The sequence below is a fragment of the Artemia franciscana genome, chromosome 3 (genome assembly GCF_032884065.1).
Source record: "Artemia franciscana chromosome 3, ASM3288406v1, whole genome shotgun sequence".
Taxonomy (NCBI): Eukaryota; Metazoa; Arthropoda; class Branchiopoda; order Anostraca; family Artemiidae; genus Artemia; species Artemia franciscana.
Window position 1 is genome coordinate 49907507 of NC_088865.1, and position 14978 is coordinate 49922484.

General features: G+C 35.6%; 1 protein-coding gene across 2 annotated transcripts in view; it reads right to left on the minus strand.

The window, feature by feature from the left end:
- Positions 1–361: 361 nt before the first annotated feature.
- Positions 362–14978, minus strand: part of LOC136025371 (uncharacterized) — a 28528-nt gene continuing 13911 nt past the window's right edge. For both annotated transcript variants that reach the window (XM_065701336.1, XM_065701335.1), the window contains exons 2-5: positions 10943–11468; positions 9245–9421; positions 2190–2332; positions 362–669 (exon numbers count right to left, since the gene is read on the minus strand). In XM_065701336.1, coding sequence (XP_065557408.1) covers positions 481–669; positions 2190–2332; positions 9245–9421; positions 10943–11462 — 1029 coding nt within the window. In that variant the 5' untranslated portion in view covers positions 11463–11468 and the 3' untranslated portion in view covers positions 362–480. The remainder of the gene's footprint in view (positions 670–2189; positions 2333–9244; positions 9422–10942; positions 11469–14978) is intronic.

Sequence of the window (14978 nt, forward strand, 5' to 3'; positions counted from 1 at the left end):
TTTTAAGCTATTTTTTACATATTAATCTTTATTTTGTGGCAGTGTTCATTAGAAATGTTAAAAAAGTAACATAAAATAAACATTAAAGGTTTATAATTATGGAATTTTCTGTAAATTGTTGTTAAGCAAGGCCTTATGCGGGGGGATAGAGGGTTTGATCCCCCCCTTTCTCCCTGAAACGCTTGCTCGACTCGTAAAAACGTTAAAAATGAATACCAACAGGTTTTGAAGCGTTTTTATTTTCTTTTGCACGCCCCCCCCCAAAAAAAAAATCTTGGATAAGACCCTGTGGTTAAGGTTAAATAGGTATATCATATACGTCATATCAGTACGTAAGTTAACCAAAAGAAATTTCAGAGTATACAAAACTTTGTAATTTATTAAAATTATATGCGTCGATCAAACAAAAGTGCATGCAAAAATCACAGTAATAAGTTAATTTAAGAAAATGCTTTAGGTTTATATTTTGATTGCGTCCAATTACCATTTGTCTTTGGAAAACCCCTCGGTCAGTTGTTGTGATGCACATGGTACTAAATCCAGATTGATACTAGAATTCAGATTGAATACTCTAATAAGTGGTTTATCCTTTCTTCTTTCAGACATCGGAGAGAATACTGCAACGCCTGCTAGTGTTACATGACTGCCAATGTCAACGTAAACATAATCCTGGAAACAAAAGATACTTATGAAATAACTTATTCCACACAGAAGCTACAACGAAGAATACCAAAAATTGTCGTACCTGACACTAAAGATGCCTCACCACGGAGGAGGAATTCATTAGCGCTGCCTGCTGAACTCGATCAAATAGCTTCAATTAAACATATATGCATAATTATGGGTCGCTAATCCTTGTTAAACGGCGAGTAAAACTAGACTTCTAGTAAAGACTGTATTTTGTTTTATCTATAGGTGTAGTTTGGGGGGACTAACGGAGCCGAGAAAAAAAAGCGCGATTTTTATTATAAAATAAGGTTTATTGCAAAAAAGCCTGCGGGCCATAGCAACACAGAATACAGTCTACAAACAAAACTTAGGAACAAAATACAACATTAGATAATATATATAAAAAAAATAAAAAAGTACAACAAAAGAACAGAATACAGCTATACATCAACAATACATCTAACAGGGTATCCACTCAAACATGATTCCCTACGTTCAATTCCTAAACGAAGAAACTTACACAACTGTTTAATAGCACATGCGTTCCTCTCAGCCATCCGCTCAGTTAACCAACATTCACTCCCAAACTTTCGTCCAAAACATTCCTTCCGCAATTCAGACAGCTCTTCACACTCGGATACAAAATGAAATAAGTTTTCATTCACATATCCACACATAGGGCTAAAATAAGGTTCAGCTGCCAGCCTAGACTTTCCCAAGAATTTCCTTCTCTCACCAAAAACCAAACTATCCCCTCTTACCGACAATAAGTTCTTCAAATCCTCTTTATTCAACCCAAATTTGAAATAAACCTCCCCCCAGCAATCTTTAGCTAGGGAATAGAACCTCAAAGACATGGATTGGTCCTTACAGGCTTGCCACTCTTGGATTTCTTGGTCATATAAGGTTCACTGGACTTCCTTCCATACTGACACGCTTTCGTCCACTGGGCCTTTTCCTTCATTCCACACCTCCGAAAGGCCACAAAGGTCCAGCATTTCTTGACCAATACATAAAGGTTATAAAAAAAACATTCTCCACAATTGTTTTCTTCTCCTATAGCCCATGAAAAAGAATCCGGCGACAACTGCTAGACAAAAATTAAGATATAATAGTCAGCAGCCATCGCATAGAGAGACAGAGAACATTGGAAACATAAGAAAAGAACAAAAAAGTACAACTGGATCTGAATTTGTAGTTGCTTTCTTAAAAAAAAAAAAAAAAAAAAGAAAAGAATTTCAGGATTCCGAAAACAATCCGGCAAAACCTTACCATTCTTTTTTATCCCTAACTACTATTCTCAATCAGTGCCATTAAATTTCATCCTCAATCCAATTGGTAGAAGATTTTCTGTTATAGATGTTAACCTGTTTAAGTGAGAGAGGGTCAGAGAGAGAGAAAGGAAAAGAGAGTAAGAAAGAATAATTTTCGCTTGTTCGGCCACCGCTCCCTTTTCTAGAAATAATCTTTCCTAAAGTTCTGCGTCTTCGTATTTTTTAAAAGGCATGAAAAATAAATACCTGACTGTTTAACTGACTCCACCAGAATAATAAAACCAAAGGCTTTATTATTAACTGCCACAGAACAAGCAGCGAAAGTGACGGCCCAAGGCAGGGGACTGCTTTATGACATCCAATTGGGCACGAATATTCCATTACAGACCCTAGGTAAGACAGAAGAACCTTTTAAAATTGCAATGTAGCCAACAATCTATCGTAAAAATTTACACTTTGGGTTTAATTGTTCGATCTCTTGATTGAAAAAAAAAATGTCCTGACCTCTGACCTCTGGGAAGGACTGGGGAATCTAATGAAGACCTATACAGAAATATTAAATAGAAAACAGTTTCCGAGATACAAACAGGCTATATAGTGGGTCTTAACTATATTTCGTTTTGCATCGACATATATGCTCAGATGTTCTTTTGGTGAGTCTAGACACGAATTTTTTTTTATTTGCCGTCACGGTTGAACTGTGAAACTTAAAATGATCAATGCCGATGGGATTTCAATAACCATAATTATCAATTATTGCTTTTTGTTATCTTGTTTAAAATGAGGGTATTAAAAAAAAACTGTTTGAAAAAATACAATTTCATTCACGTTAAAGTTACGATCATTTTTGTAACAGAAGCTACCATCTAAATTTATTTTTGGAATGAGAGGGGACATGATTAAAGAACATTTATTTATTATTCTTTTTCTCACGACTTTTTTCTTGGTTTGAAATATTTTAAATGTTTTCAGCTTTAAAATATTAAGGTTCCGATTGAGGCGTCCCACATGAAGTCCCTGCTAGCACTGGCAGTCCGTTTTCTTCCTTACTACAAAATTTGGCAAATTGATAGTGAAGGTACATACTAAGAGATTAACACTCAAACAGTTAATTCAAATATTAATAATAGCTGACATTAAGACCATCCCCACGACAATTTAACCAAAATTACTGTTCTCTCTGACATCTAGGCTATATTTTACGTTTCATAGATAGCGCGCAACGAGTTTGATTTCAGCTTATTCTCATGGTTTTGGTGCAATGTTGTATCTTTAGGTACAGAGAAAAAACGAAAAGAAAATATCTTCGTTTTACCCACTGTAAAGCGCACAGGATTTCATTCTTGGTATCGACAGGAAGAATGTCGAATACAGATCATCTTGGTTTTCATAAACTTTCTGAAAGCTTGTGATTCAGTCCATCGTGGAGCAATGTGGAAAATTCTTTGGTTTGTGAAAATATCAAATTAATACATTAAAATGATGAAGAGACTTCATATGAATTTTACAGGGATTCATTTCACTATGTAATAAGCAAAATTTTAACTATGCTTACTACGAATGCTAACAACTCACTGAAGCACCAGGCCCGCCCTTCCTCCATCCTAATCTATTGAAAGCCTCTAGTAAAACTAAAAAGAACTTAAAGGAACATAAAATTAGAAAAATTAAATGACGGGTAGCCAATGTCAAAGGTTTAAGAAACTCTGCTCTAGGTACATATTCTGAGATTCCTTAAAATTCTCATAGTCGTCAATAAGACGTTATTAACATGAGTTTAAAATGGTAGCTTAAAAATGAAGTTGTTGAATGAGCCTAAATGCTAATTTATTTCCCTCAGTTGATAATTTAGAAAATGGAATTCACCAGAAAAGTCCCATCGGAATGCTATTGTGAGATCTCCCGGGATTTTCTTCTTTCAAAATAGCATTGTTGTCAAGGTATGTCATTACCATAAGCTTAAAATGGCGCTCGAAAGATTAGATTTTGAAAGTGTCTAAATGCCAATTTATTTCCTAATGATAAGCATGAGAAAGAGAATTGTCGAAAAACCATCAGGATGCTAACACCAAATTTTGCGTTATTTTTTCAATTTAAACACGTTCTGAGGCCATACTGGCTGTATATGACGTAAAGCAAAAATCAAAGAATGAAGAAAAATAATTAAGAAAAAAGACGAAAATAAAACGAGGGTGAATCAGAAAAGTAGCCGGGCAACTTCACAAATTCAGTGTAGTTTACTTCAAAATCTTAGTTTTTTACTTTTTTTTCTTTTATCTTTTTTCCTTCTTTTTTCGAGCATTGAGGACGGCTTAACGGAAGTCCTTGCCGAAATATCTCCTTTTCCTTTTTTGCTCAACTCAGTGGCTGAAAACAGGATCGTTTGGTTTTGTCTTTTTTTAATTACTTTCTTGTTCTTGTTTTATTTTCTACGCCTTTTTTTGAGCAACCTTGTTGACATCAGCTAAACTGGCACCTTAAATATTAGGTTTTTGAAAACGTCTAAGTACCAATTTATTTCCCACAATTAATAAATTAAAAAAAGGCAATTATCTACAAAAAAAAACAATCAGAATGGTAACGCCAGATTTTGGGTTATTTTTGCACTCACATCATCGCTTAAAGCCACTAAAATACTACCTTCGAAAAATAAAGTAATGCATCATAGATAAATTAAGAAAGAGTATGAATTAAAAACATTAAGATGTATTAGTCGTATTAGTTACATATTTGCTCCTTTTAGTAGATGCGAATTCAAATTAGGAGCCATATGTTCTTGCAGGTCTCTATGTAAGTCAAGCTTTCAAATCACTTATTCACGAGTCAATCCTCTATGCTGCCGATTCACGTGGAGTATCTGTCGCTATAATTAACCTTAAGAACCGTGTTGTACAAATTCAGATGTCAGATAGCCCTGATGCATTTATTCTGTTGCCAGTTTATAATGGAACAGAACAAGGATCAAGTGTATCCCCTGATCTATCCATTAACGCGGTAACAGAGCTTCAAAGTCAAGCTCTGCCAGCTTGTTTTGCTGCCAGTCTTGACGTAGCTTTAATTTGTTACGCAGATAATGCTATTATGCCTAGCTGCACTTGTAGTCGTCAGGAAAATAATTTTATAGCTTATAGAGGTCAATTTGCAAAAATAAGACGAGGTTTCAATGCTAGCAAATTGGAAATCGTCTTATTTACTTGGAATGGACGCTCGGATATTTGTGTTACACTTGCGGATGCGACCATTCCAGTGCTTCGTTGACTTAGCTAGGTTTGCCCATCCGTGCAGATCCATCAGTGCAACAAGGGTCTTGATCCTTATGCATGTCAACTGCTTATGGAAGAATTGCTACAAATCAGTTATGCTTTAGCCTTCTTATTCTTGCACAATTGTTTGGCGCTATTGCTCTGTTGTACATGCCGTTTTGGAGAATATTTATTCGCACAGATGTTAACTAAATCAGACAATTTTTCAAAATATTTCCTCTGTACCCTGGACCTGAAGCTCGTTTGCGTTCAATCGTCACAATATAATTGATCACAATACTGCCGTTTCAAACTTACTTAGACTTAGGTCTTCCAACGACAGCAGGTGCATAAGGCGACAACGGTGCCTCTCCATGGCGAAATCTTTTGACCCAAGTTAGTTCTTCGAGCAACGATTTCAAAAGCGCAGCATCCTTCTCAAGGCATTTGCCTAGTGTTGCCTTTTGTCGCCCACGTCTTCTGATGCCGGGAGGAACCCAGCACCATACATTATGGGGTAGATTACTCTCACCCATCCGCACCACGTGACCCCAATAACGCCATCGGTTACTCACTATTCTATCGATCACGAGCGGCCACTTTGTCTTTTCATGTGTAGAGGCGTTAGCGATCGTATCAGTCCAATGGATACCAAGGATGCGCTGAACACAGAAATTCTCAAAACAATGGTTTCGCTTTTCCAACTGCTTAGTCAACGCCCAAGATTCGTAGTCGTACATTAGTACGAAGAAGATGTTGCTATTGAAAAGCCTGAGCTTGAGCTATAAGGATATGCTGGATTCCTCCACACATTTCTTAGTTTATTGAAGGCGCTTTTTGTGCAAGCAATGCGTGTGGCAATTTCCCGCTCAAGGCTTCTGTCACATTTAATGATACTACCAAAGTACTTGAACTCTTCAACCTCCTCTATTACATCAGATCCGACTTTGTATTGACGGAATTGACGTTGTTTCGCATGACATTTGTTTTCTGTGTACTGATTTACTGACCAACTCACCCAGCTATGCTGGAAAGTACGGCAATATTATTCTGTAGCTCCTCTCTTGAATGAGGCAGGAGGGTTACATCATTAGCAAAGTCTCTGTCACAGAATCTGTTGTTTTGGTTCAGCTAGATTCCTCCTCTGAAATTATATATTCAAAGTATAAAGTCGATGAGCATAGCAAATAGCACTGGGGAGAGGATGCATCCTTGGTGGAAACCAGACTTCACACTGAACCATTCGGTAGGGACTCCATCAGTCCATAGAGCACATGATTGATTCTCGCATAGCGTAACAATCATACGAACATTCTTGTCAGGGAGTTCATAATACCATAGTATTCTCCATAATGAGTCTCTGTAGACTGAGTCAAACGGCTTCAAAAAGTCAATGAAGGCAATAATAATCTCAGTCTGCCATTCGTTTGCTTCTTCTATGAGTTCCCTCAAATTGCATATCAAATCAGCGCATGATCTCCCTGGTCATTTCTTAGTATTGCGTTGACTTTTGATTGAGTGCAGTTCAGTAGTACTTGGCAGAATATATTACTCCCTACAGACTGCAGAGTGAAACCGCAAAAAATATTGTGAATTTCAAAGATAAATTGTCACACGAATGGAACCATAATGTTGCAGCAGTCGGCTATAAGACAACGGCCACTCAAGAAAGTAAATGTTTATGTTTATGCTCTTTGCCTAAGATGTTTTTTTTTATTTTGCTTCCTTTCGTATATCTTCTTGTGTTGTATTTTGTAAAGTGTTTAATTCTTGTCTTTAATGTTTTATTATTTTGTTTTTTTATTGCTCTGTATTCTTGTTTTTGAATGGCGGTTTTTTAAATAAATATAATGAAACCAGCATAGTTTTCCATAGTTTATTTCCTATATTTGTGACAACTGGGAAGCTGTAAGACTTTAGTCATGAGAAGACACAAATTGGCTAGATTTGGAAAGCGAACTCAGCCCTTTAGTGGAAAATGTTTCTGGATACTGGTTTTTGGCGCTAAATTCAAGTTATTTCACTCATGACTAAATAGAACTTCTTATTTTGACTTTTTTCTTCATATTGTTATCAATTTCTTTTGAAAATGAATAGTATTTTGCAAAAACTTGCAAAATAATATAATAGAATAGAATATGATTTATTGGCTAAAATAGCACCAAAGCTAGCATCAGCACGTCAGAACAGTTACAATAATAAAACAGATGTTAGGGGTTCGCAAGAAATCTTACAAAGAGGGGAGATTTTCAGCGGGGATGGAAGTGCGTGGAGGAAACCTGACAGTGGGTTGTACTTTACGTTTGATAAAACTTTTAAAGAGGAGTTTCTGAGGGCGGGTATCAAACAAGGGTGGGTAGGGGAGTTTCTGAGGGCGGGTTAATTCAATTATTAAAATGGGAAACAAAATAGAGGAAAAAAGAGTTATTGTACCTCATGGTCAACATTTGGGGACATAGGTCAATTTGGGTACTTGGATCTCTACGAGCATTAAGTCTTGTATTAGGAAGGATTGGGGGATTTTCTTTTACGGGAGGGGGAAGAAGACATCGATGATAGTTAGAACTAAGGCACTTGTGACCAAAGTTCGTGGTAAGGATTTGATGTCGTGATTCCAATGTAGTAAGTTCAAGTCTAAAACAAGTCTTACTAAGACCGATCATTAACAGTAGTTTATATAAAAAATTGATCATTTAACAGGAAGCGCAGTCAATTTATAAATAACTTACTTTTCACTGGTTATTCGCGACTAGTCGGTATATCTTCCCCTAGTCGGTCTTATAAGCCTATTTCACTTTCCACATATTTTTTTTGCGAATGGAACTTTTTTTAAAACCAAAACACGACTTGAAACGATAACCGCCTCAAGTCCCTCTCACTCTTTTCCCTACTTTCCCCAAAATTGTGCCTGAGATGCCTAAGACATAGCAGCTTAATGGAACGACCATTGCAGCTCCAGAAGATCGGTGTATATATACCAGATTTAGTGTCATGCGTCACCTTTAATAATGTTCGTCTAGCTTGTTGTGTTGTCAATCAAGAAAAACTGTGTTATTCTTGTCAAATTGCTTACTTTTCTGATAAAAAGTTTTACTTTTCTAAAATAGCTGGATGATACACCCAAGGAATTTTGTCCTTATATTGATTTGACCTTATCAATTTGATTAATAAATCCAATGGTCATATTGTCTCAACTTCTACCCAATCCCTGCGTATACCCAAAACGTCAACTTAAAAACCTATAACTTAAAACCCCACTCAATTGCTTGAGAGCTAGCCCTTCAATATAAAAGGGAAATATTTTGAAGATCTCATATTAGCGGGTGCTTGAGCGCATGGTATCAACATTTGGTACCTATAACGAAAATTTTCCCATGAGAAAAAATTGTGAAAAATTCACAAGAACAGAAACTTTTATTTTTCTGCGCGTTTTTCAGCTGATGTTGCCCTTGAAGTTTTGTTTGTCTATGTACCAATTGCTAGGATTATATGAATTTCATAAAAATTGGCCTCAGCTTTGAAATGAATCGTGGCCATTATTTGTTTTTAAGTTGTTTTCTTTATCCTGCTCCAAGACTAACTATTACTACTACACATATGCTAGTCATCTCAACCCTTCATTCATTATAGCCCTAGAAATTTGGATAGAACTGCATTTTAGCACAGTTAGGTGTTTTAAAAGTGGCCAGTCAAACGGGTACACTATCTAAAACTATGCATAGACAATTCCTATGAAAGGCATTTAACAAATCTTTTTCGGCCTTTCGAAGCGCCCGTGTTTCATTTTCGGATGTATTACAACTTTAATTTGGCGTTCTATGAATTTGACTATAAGCACCGAATTATTGAGTCAGTTCACCAAAATTATTTGATAAAAGCTCTTCGTGATTTTACATAGTCCATTAAAATAGTATTTTCTCATAAAAAATCTTAAGTTAAACTAATTGACGTCAGCGATATACAAGATTTTTGCGCGCCACAAAGTTGCTTCATTTTGAGGGGTCTGTTCAACTAACTTCTAGCTGAAATATCACATATCTAAATAGAAAGGATACTTACCAATAAGCTGAATTTTGTCATCTGTACCCTTTGTCAGTTTTCTGACAAGTTTAATCAGGTACTTCATCAAAAATGCAGTGGCAGCAACCCCACCAAGAGGTAGTACAATCAAGAAATATTTCAAAATATAATGAGATTCTGCCAACGAAGAATATCTGATTCCACATACGGTGAATCCTGAAAATATAAGAATTTCTTTAATTAAACATATGGTTTTTGTTTATGTCCGATAAGCATACGAAGGATGACATTTAAAGGCAAAAGGAGCAGTAATTATCAGAAAGGTTTTAAGGTAAGGTAGCAGATTTTAGAATGGATGCATGCTTAACAACAGAAGACAAATTTAGGGGGGAGGAATAATAAAAAAAAACGTCATATTTGGTAATTTGAGCAAGAAGTACCCAGAAATTCTTGACATTCTGGGGGAGGGGGTTGACCCTACGCCCTTACCTCGTTCTCCACCTAGCCTTCTATTCTTGGAGCATAGCAAGAATTCATTTGTATTTTAAGCACGTCTAATCCAATCCACGATTCACCTTTGCGTTCAGTGATTGAGAATCCCGGCATTTGGGGGTCGCAATGATTGTAAGATGTCACACTAAACAATTTTAGGTACTTACGTGTTATAGCGACCACATCAAAGAAGTGAAGTTAGGTTAACCTTAATGAAATATACCAAAATATGACGAAAAATAATACTATAATAGCTAAATTATGGCAAATACAACAGGAAATTAATGAACACAGGCCACCAAGAACGCACTACATTAAATATCTAAGCTAACCACCCCTATATATTAAATATTTGATTGAAATATACATGCGTAGATACCATTTATCACGTTCAGGCTAAGCTGACTATCTCCAAGTGGACACAGAAAATCGTTTTCATTACAGATCAAGAACGAAGTGTGGTCTCTATAACACATAAGAACCCAATTTTCAGGATAATTGTGCAGGAATACGGGTTTCGAAATAACCAAAAGTACATTCTATGGCTTTTCTTACGGACTCAAGCCTGGTTTGTGTCTGATAGATGTGTATCTGAGCGAGCTAACGTACGGTAAAAGCCTTAGTGGCTTGTGAAAACTTCTAACGGAGTTGCAGATGGTTGTTGTAGATGGAAAGGTGGTAAGCACAGACGGCTAGCTGAACGGCTTGATTTTTAAGCGAAACATATTTATTTAAGTGTTCTTTCACGGTTTATTTTAAGCTGAATACTTTATGAAAAAATTTAAAAAATGTACTGTCAAAAATTTTAAGGTAATGTGCAGGGGCATACAACCTAAAAGGAGAGGGCCAAACGAATTATGGATGCATTTCTTTTCTTCCAACTCCCTTGACCCTTGTTATGACTGATCAGTTTGACTTATGTTGGCTGGGGAGCATGAAGAATTTAATCCCGGAGGCTTTGGGCAGCAGTGCCTCTAGATTTCAACTACTTAAGGATCTTCTATATAGTCAAAATTGTTTTTATCATTTTAAAAAATCAATTGCAATGTTACAATTTTCATTTACCAAACTATGATTGAAGTTGTGATGAAATACTTCTGATTTTTGATTAATTTTATATATATATTTTTTTTACTTCTGACTCGAGACTCCTCAAAAGACACAAAAATTCTGCACAATAAAAGCACAGAAAGCAGAGAGGGCACAGAATTAGTAAAAACAATTAGCACAGTAAGAATAAATTACCAATTTTCACCGAAAGTCCTTGCGTAGCAGGGGAAAAAGTTGAATTGTAATAGGTTTCCACAAGCTCAAAATCATTCAATAGCTGCTGATCATAGCCTTTCATTGTGAAGCAATAAAGGGCTTGAGGAACAAGCCAACACAAAATTACGAATAGTGCTGCAACAACAGGTCGATTCTGCACACTACTTGATACTTCACGCTGTAATGATTGTACAGCTACTACACAGCCAAATGCCAATAAAACCATAGACATGCTGTTGGTTACATAGTTCTGGATCAAGCAAAAATATAAACAACTAATCGGGGCTCCATTGATAACTGCACTGATGACAAATGGGAGCCAGGTAAAGATATATAAAATACTGCAGACTTTTACTGAGTCAGACACCATTCCAATAATGCACCTGCACTTCAGCTTTCTGCTCTTAAGTATTGATGCAATGTTATATATGAGAACTGTGCAGACAATTGCAGCGCGCAAAATTGCTAGCAGTTGTGTGATAATCCATCCGTAATCCATTATTTCCTAAAAAAAAAAAGAATTATAGGAATGTTAGGTTTAGTTTTTTTCTCATAGTCATTGAAGAATAGTTTTAAAAGAAAGCTAATGAAATTCTCACGACCCATGCTATCAATAATTGAGCACGTCAATACGAAGATGCCCTGTAAAACTTAGACGTAACAATCCGAAAAAAAGACACATCCAGCATACAATTTAAAGAAACTTTCATGTGCTCCCTGAGAAGAAAAGAAAAATTGAGAGAAATAGAAAATATTTATTTTGTCCATATCATGCAGCAAGAAAATAAAGGACAAAAATATCCCCAAATAAAAGAAGATGAAGCCAACCCCTTGTCGTTGGTATCACGACATGACAACCTATGAAAAGCTGTTGTCAGAAGTTACTCTGCTTATGAAATATACTAGTAACTAGCAAGTACCTGAATATTATCACCCCTTCCCTAATAAGTAAAAGAATTCTGTTTTACTACGGTATATGCTATAATAAGTGTCTGGTTGAGGTACAACACATGGTTACATCTTGCAATACAGGTCAGGATAAAACAACCGCAAGTGCTGTTGAGCTTATGTCCACCTCTATCTTTTCTCAATCTCCAAACGATTGAGACAATTTGTTAAAACAGGATTGATTGAATTTGGTTGATTGAAACCAAATTGAAAACATGAAACATGATTGAAACCAAATTGAAACATGGTTGATTGAAAACATGATTTGTTTGGACAGTTTGTTCAAACAGGATTGATTGACTTTGGTTGAATCAAACATGATTTTTGATTGAAATAATGGCAACGAGTCAACGATTAAAACAGTGAGACGATTAAAAAAAGACGAATTGAAGTATAAAATTGAATTAGGGAAAAAAGTTCACCACTTGGGATAAGAAGGAAGTGCTTAGGGAGGAGGAGAGGGCAAGATGTTCCTTTTCGAATATCCTCAATCGATTATGCTACGACTGTTAAAGAAATTATAAGCTCAAGTACTTGCCCTTGCCCAGGGACCCGAGATTCTTCAATGGTTTTACAACCTAGAGAAGGGGGAATAGTTTAATTAAGGGGAAATAGTTTACCACTTGAGGTAAGAAGGAAGTGCTTAGGGGGGAGAAAAGGGAAAAGATGGTCTTTTCTAATATCATCAATCCGATTATGCTACGACTTGTGTAAGAAATTACATGCTCAAGTACTTTCCCTTGACCGGGGACCCAAGGTTCTTCAATGGTTTCAGAGCCTAGAGATGAGTTTTAAAAAAAAAGGTCCGTGCTCCTAAGGAACAGCACAAGTGTAACCCATCTCCAGAATAGGGTAGCATGAAATTCCTGTTTGAAAGCAATAAAGTACAGACCTACTCATTATAGTGGAGTTTAGAGAGATAAAAAATTGTAGTCTATTTAGAAGGTAATACAGACTACTCCCAGACACTCCCTGTCCACGTTGTTTGTAAAATCCATTATTGATGAGATAAAGTGACTAATTCGAATGGACATGCTAGTGTTTGTTAGTTCAACTTCTTATGTTTTGGATCCTTGAAACTCTAACTTTGCTAGCGGGACGATATACAGCTTACGAAATAAAAGTGATGTTAAACTCTAGCCGGACACAGTGTCCGTTTGGTGAACAGGCTCATTGTTCAAAAGAATTAAAAGATAAGTTTAATAAAACAAAGTTATTTATATTCTTTAATCATTAATCCTGTATATTTAGAAAGTTATATTAACTAACACGAAGAAAAATCCTTGAATTCGAACTTCTTTGTGGGTCGTTTTTAATCCTTGACTCTTTTAACCAGTTTAAGGCAAGTTAGGTACTTTCCAGCCAAGTTACAAGCCGATTGAAACCAAATAATCTTAGAGGAGGCTACTGAAGTTTCACCATTTATGAATTTTTCAAGTATACAAATAAATAAATAATAACAAACCTAAATAATACCAAAATACGCATTTTCACCACTGTTTATAAAAGCTATGAGAAAAGGCAATATAGTATTAACTGATCACAAAAAGAGTATTATGCGGGTCTTATCAGTTTTTTTCCTCTTCAAGTTAATTTTATGTAATATTATCTTTCTGCTTTCAGCCTTTAGAAAAAAAGACAGGTACTTATCGGTTTTATAATAGACACTATAAAATTTCGACACAAGAAAATGGTCAAGTAACTTCTTTATACTGTCTATCATTTTGATGGCAGAGATCAGATGGGACAATAACCGGTTAGTTTGCTTTCACTAGTGATAGAAAATAGTGTATTACCATGGATGTTCAAGTTAAGGTTTGGGATTTGCCAGGTACCGAAGAATAGGCAATTATATTTCTCCAGGATAAGGGGTTGCTGCCCAAAACCAAAAAAAAAATGCGTCAAATGACACAACAAGACTTTGTACCCCTATGAGAAGCTATATTACATATTTTGTTTTATTTCTTTAGCTTTATCAAAAGCTTTGGCTATATATTTACACATTTAGGGGGGGGGGGGTAAAGCATAGCATATATTAAATGCAGCAACAGTTTGTTTACGCATTTAATATATGTTATGATTTACCCCCCCCCCCTAATGTGCAAATATATAGCCCAAATTTGCTTGTGAACTGTTGTATATTCATCATAATTTGTTTCATTTCACTAGCATTAATCGAATTTCACTTCCCGAGTGTCTATTATATAACCGATAAGTGCCGTTCTTAAAGTTAAGAGTATGTTATAGTTTATGTGAATGTTATAGTTGAAGTTATTACCTTTCTGCTTTTCTTTCTCCCTTGTCCCTTGTTAATTTACTCAGCCATGGCGTGTAGAGGGGGTAAGGTTGAAGTTGTTTTCGCTTTATTGTTTGTTATATTAATCTTTTAAAAGAAAGTTATGGACTCAAAACTTCTAAGCAATAAGAAGAACTAATATTTAAGATTTATTTTTCGTATTTGAAATCTTTATTAAATCTCTAATGTTTAATATTTGAAAATGGAGTCAGAGTTTAAACAAAGAAAATAGAAATATGGCAGTCAAATTTGAAGAAGAAATCGAACGTAAATTAAAAGGACAATATTTTTATTATTATTTTACTATCGGTTCTTATTAGTGGTAGTTGCTTCTTACTTGCCACAAACTGTTGCCACAAACTGTTTGAAACTTCGTTGCCACAAACTGTTTGAAACTGATTTTAAGCTTGGTTTCATTAAATCTATAGATATATTTTATCAATGTTATAGCGGTCACTGAAACTGACTTTCTTTTTTTTTTGACAAGGTAATAAATATTTTAAAAATTTCTTTTCCTTAAATAAATACAGTTAATTGACTCACACTTCCTAAAAATTCAAATTACAAGGATAGAAGAAATTGCTTGCAGTTTCCTCATCAGATACCTACTAACCTATAAACGAACAGTGCCGGGTTATAAACTTGTAAATTTGATTTCCCCAAGGAAACTGTAACAAGGCAAATTTTAAGTTGTTTAGAGGCCAACTTGACCATATCCCAGCTGTTGGCCCATTTGGGCCATCCTAAAATAGTGACCAGATAATAACCTTG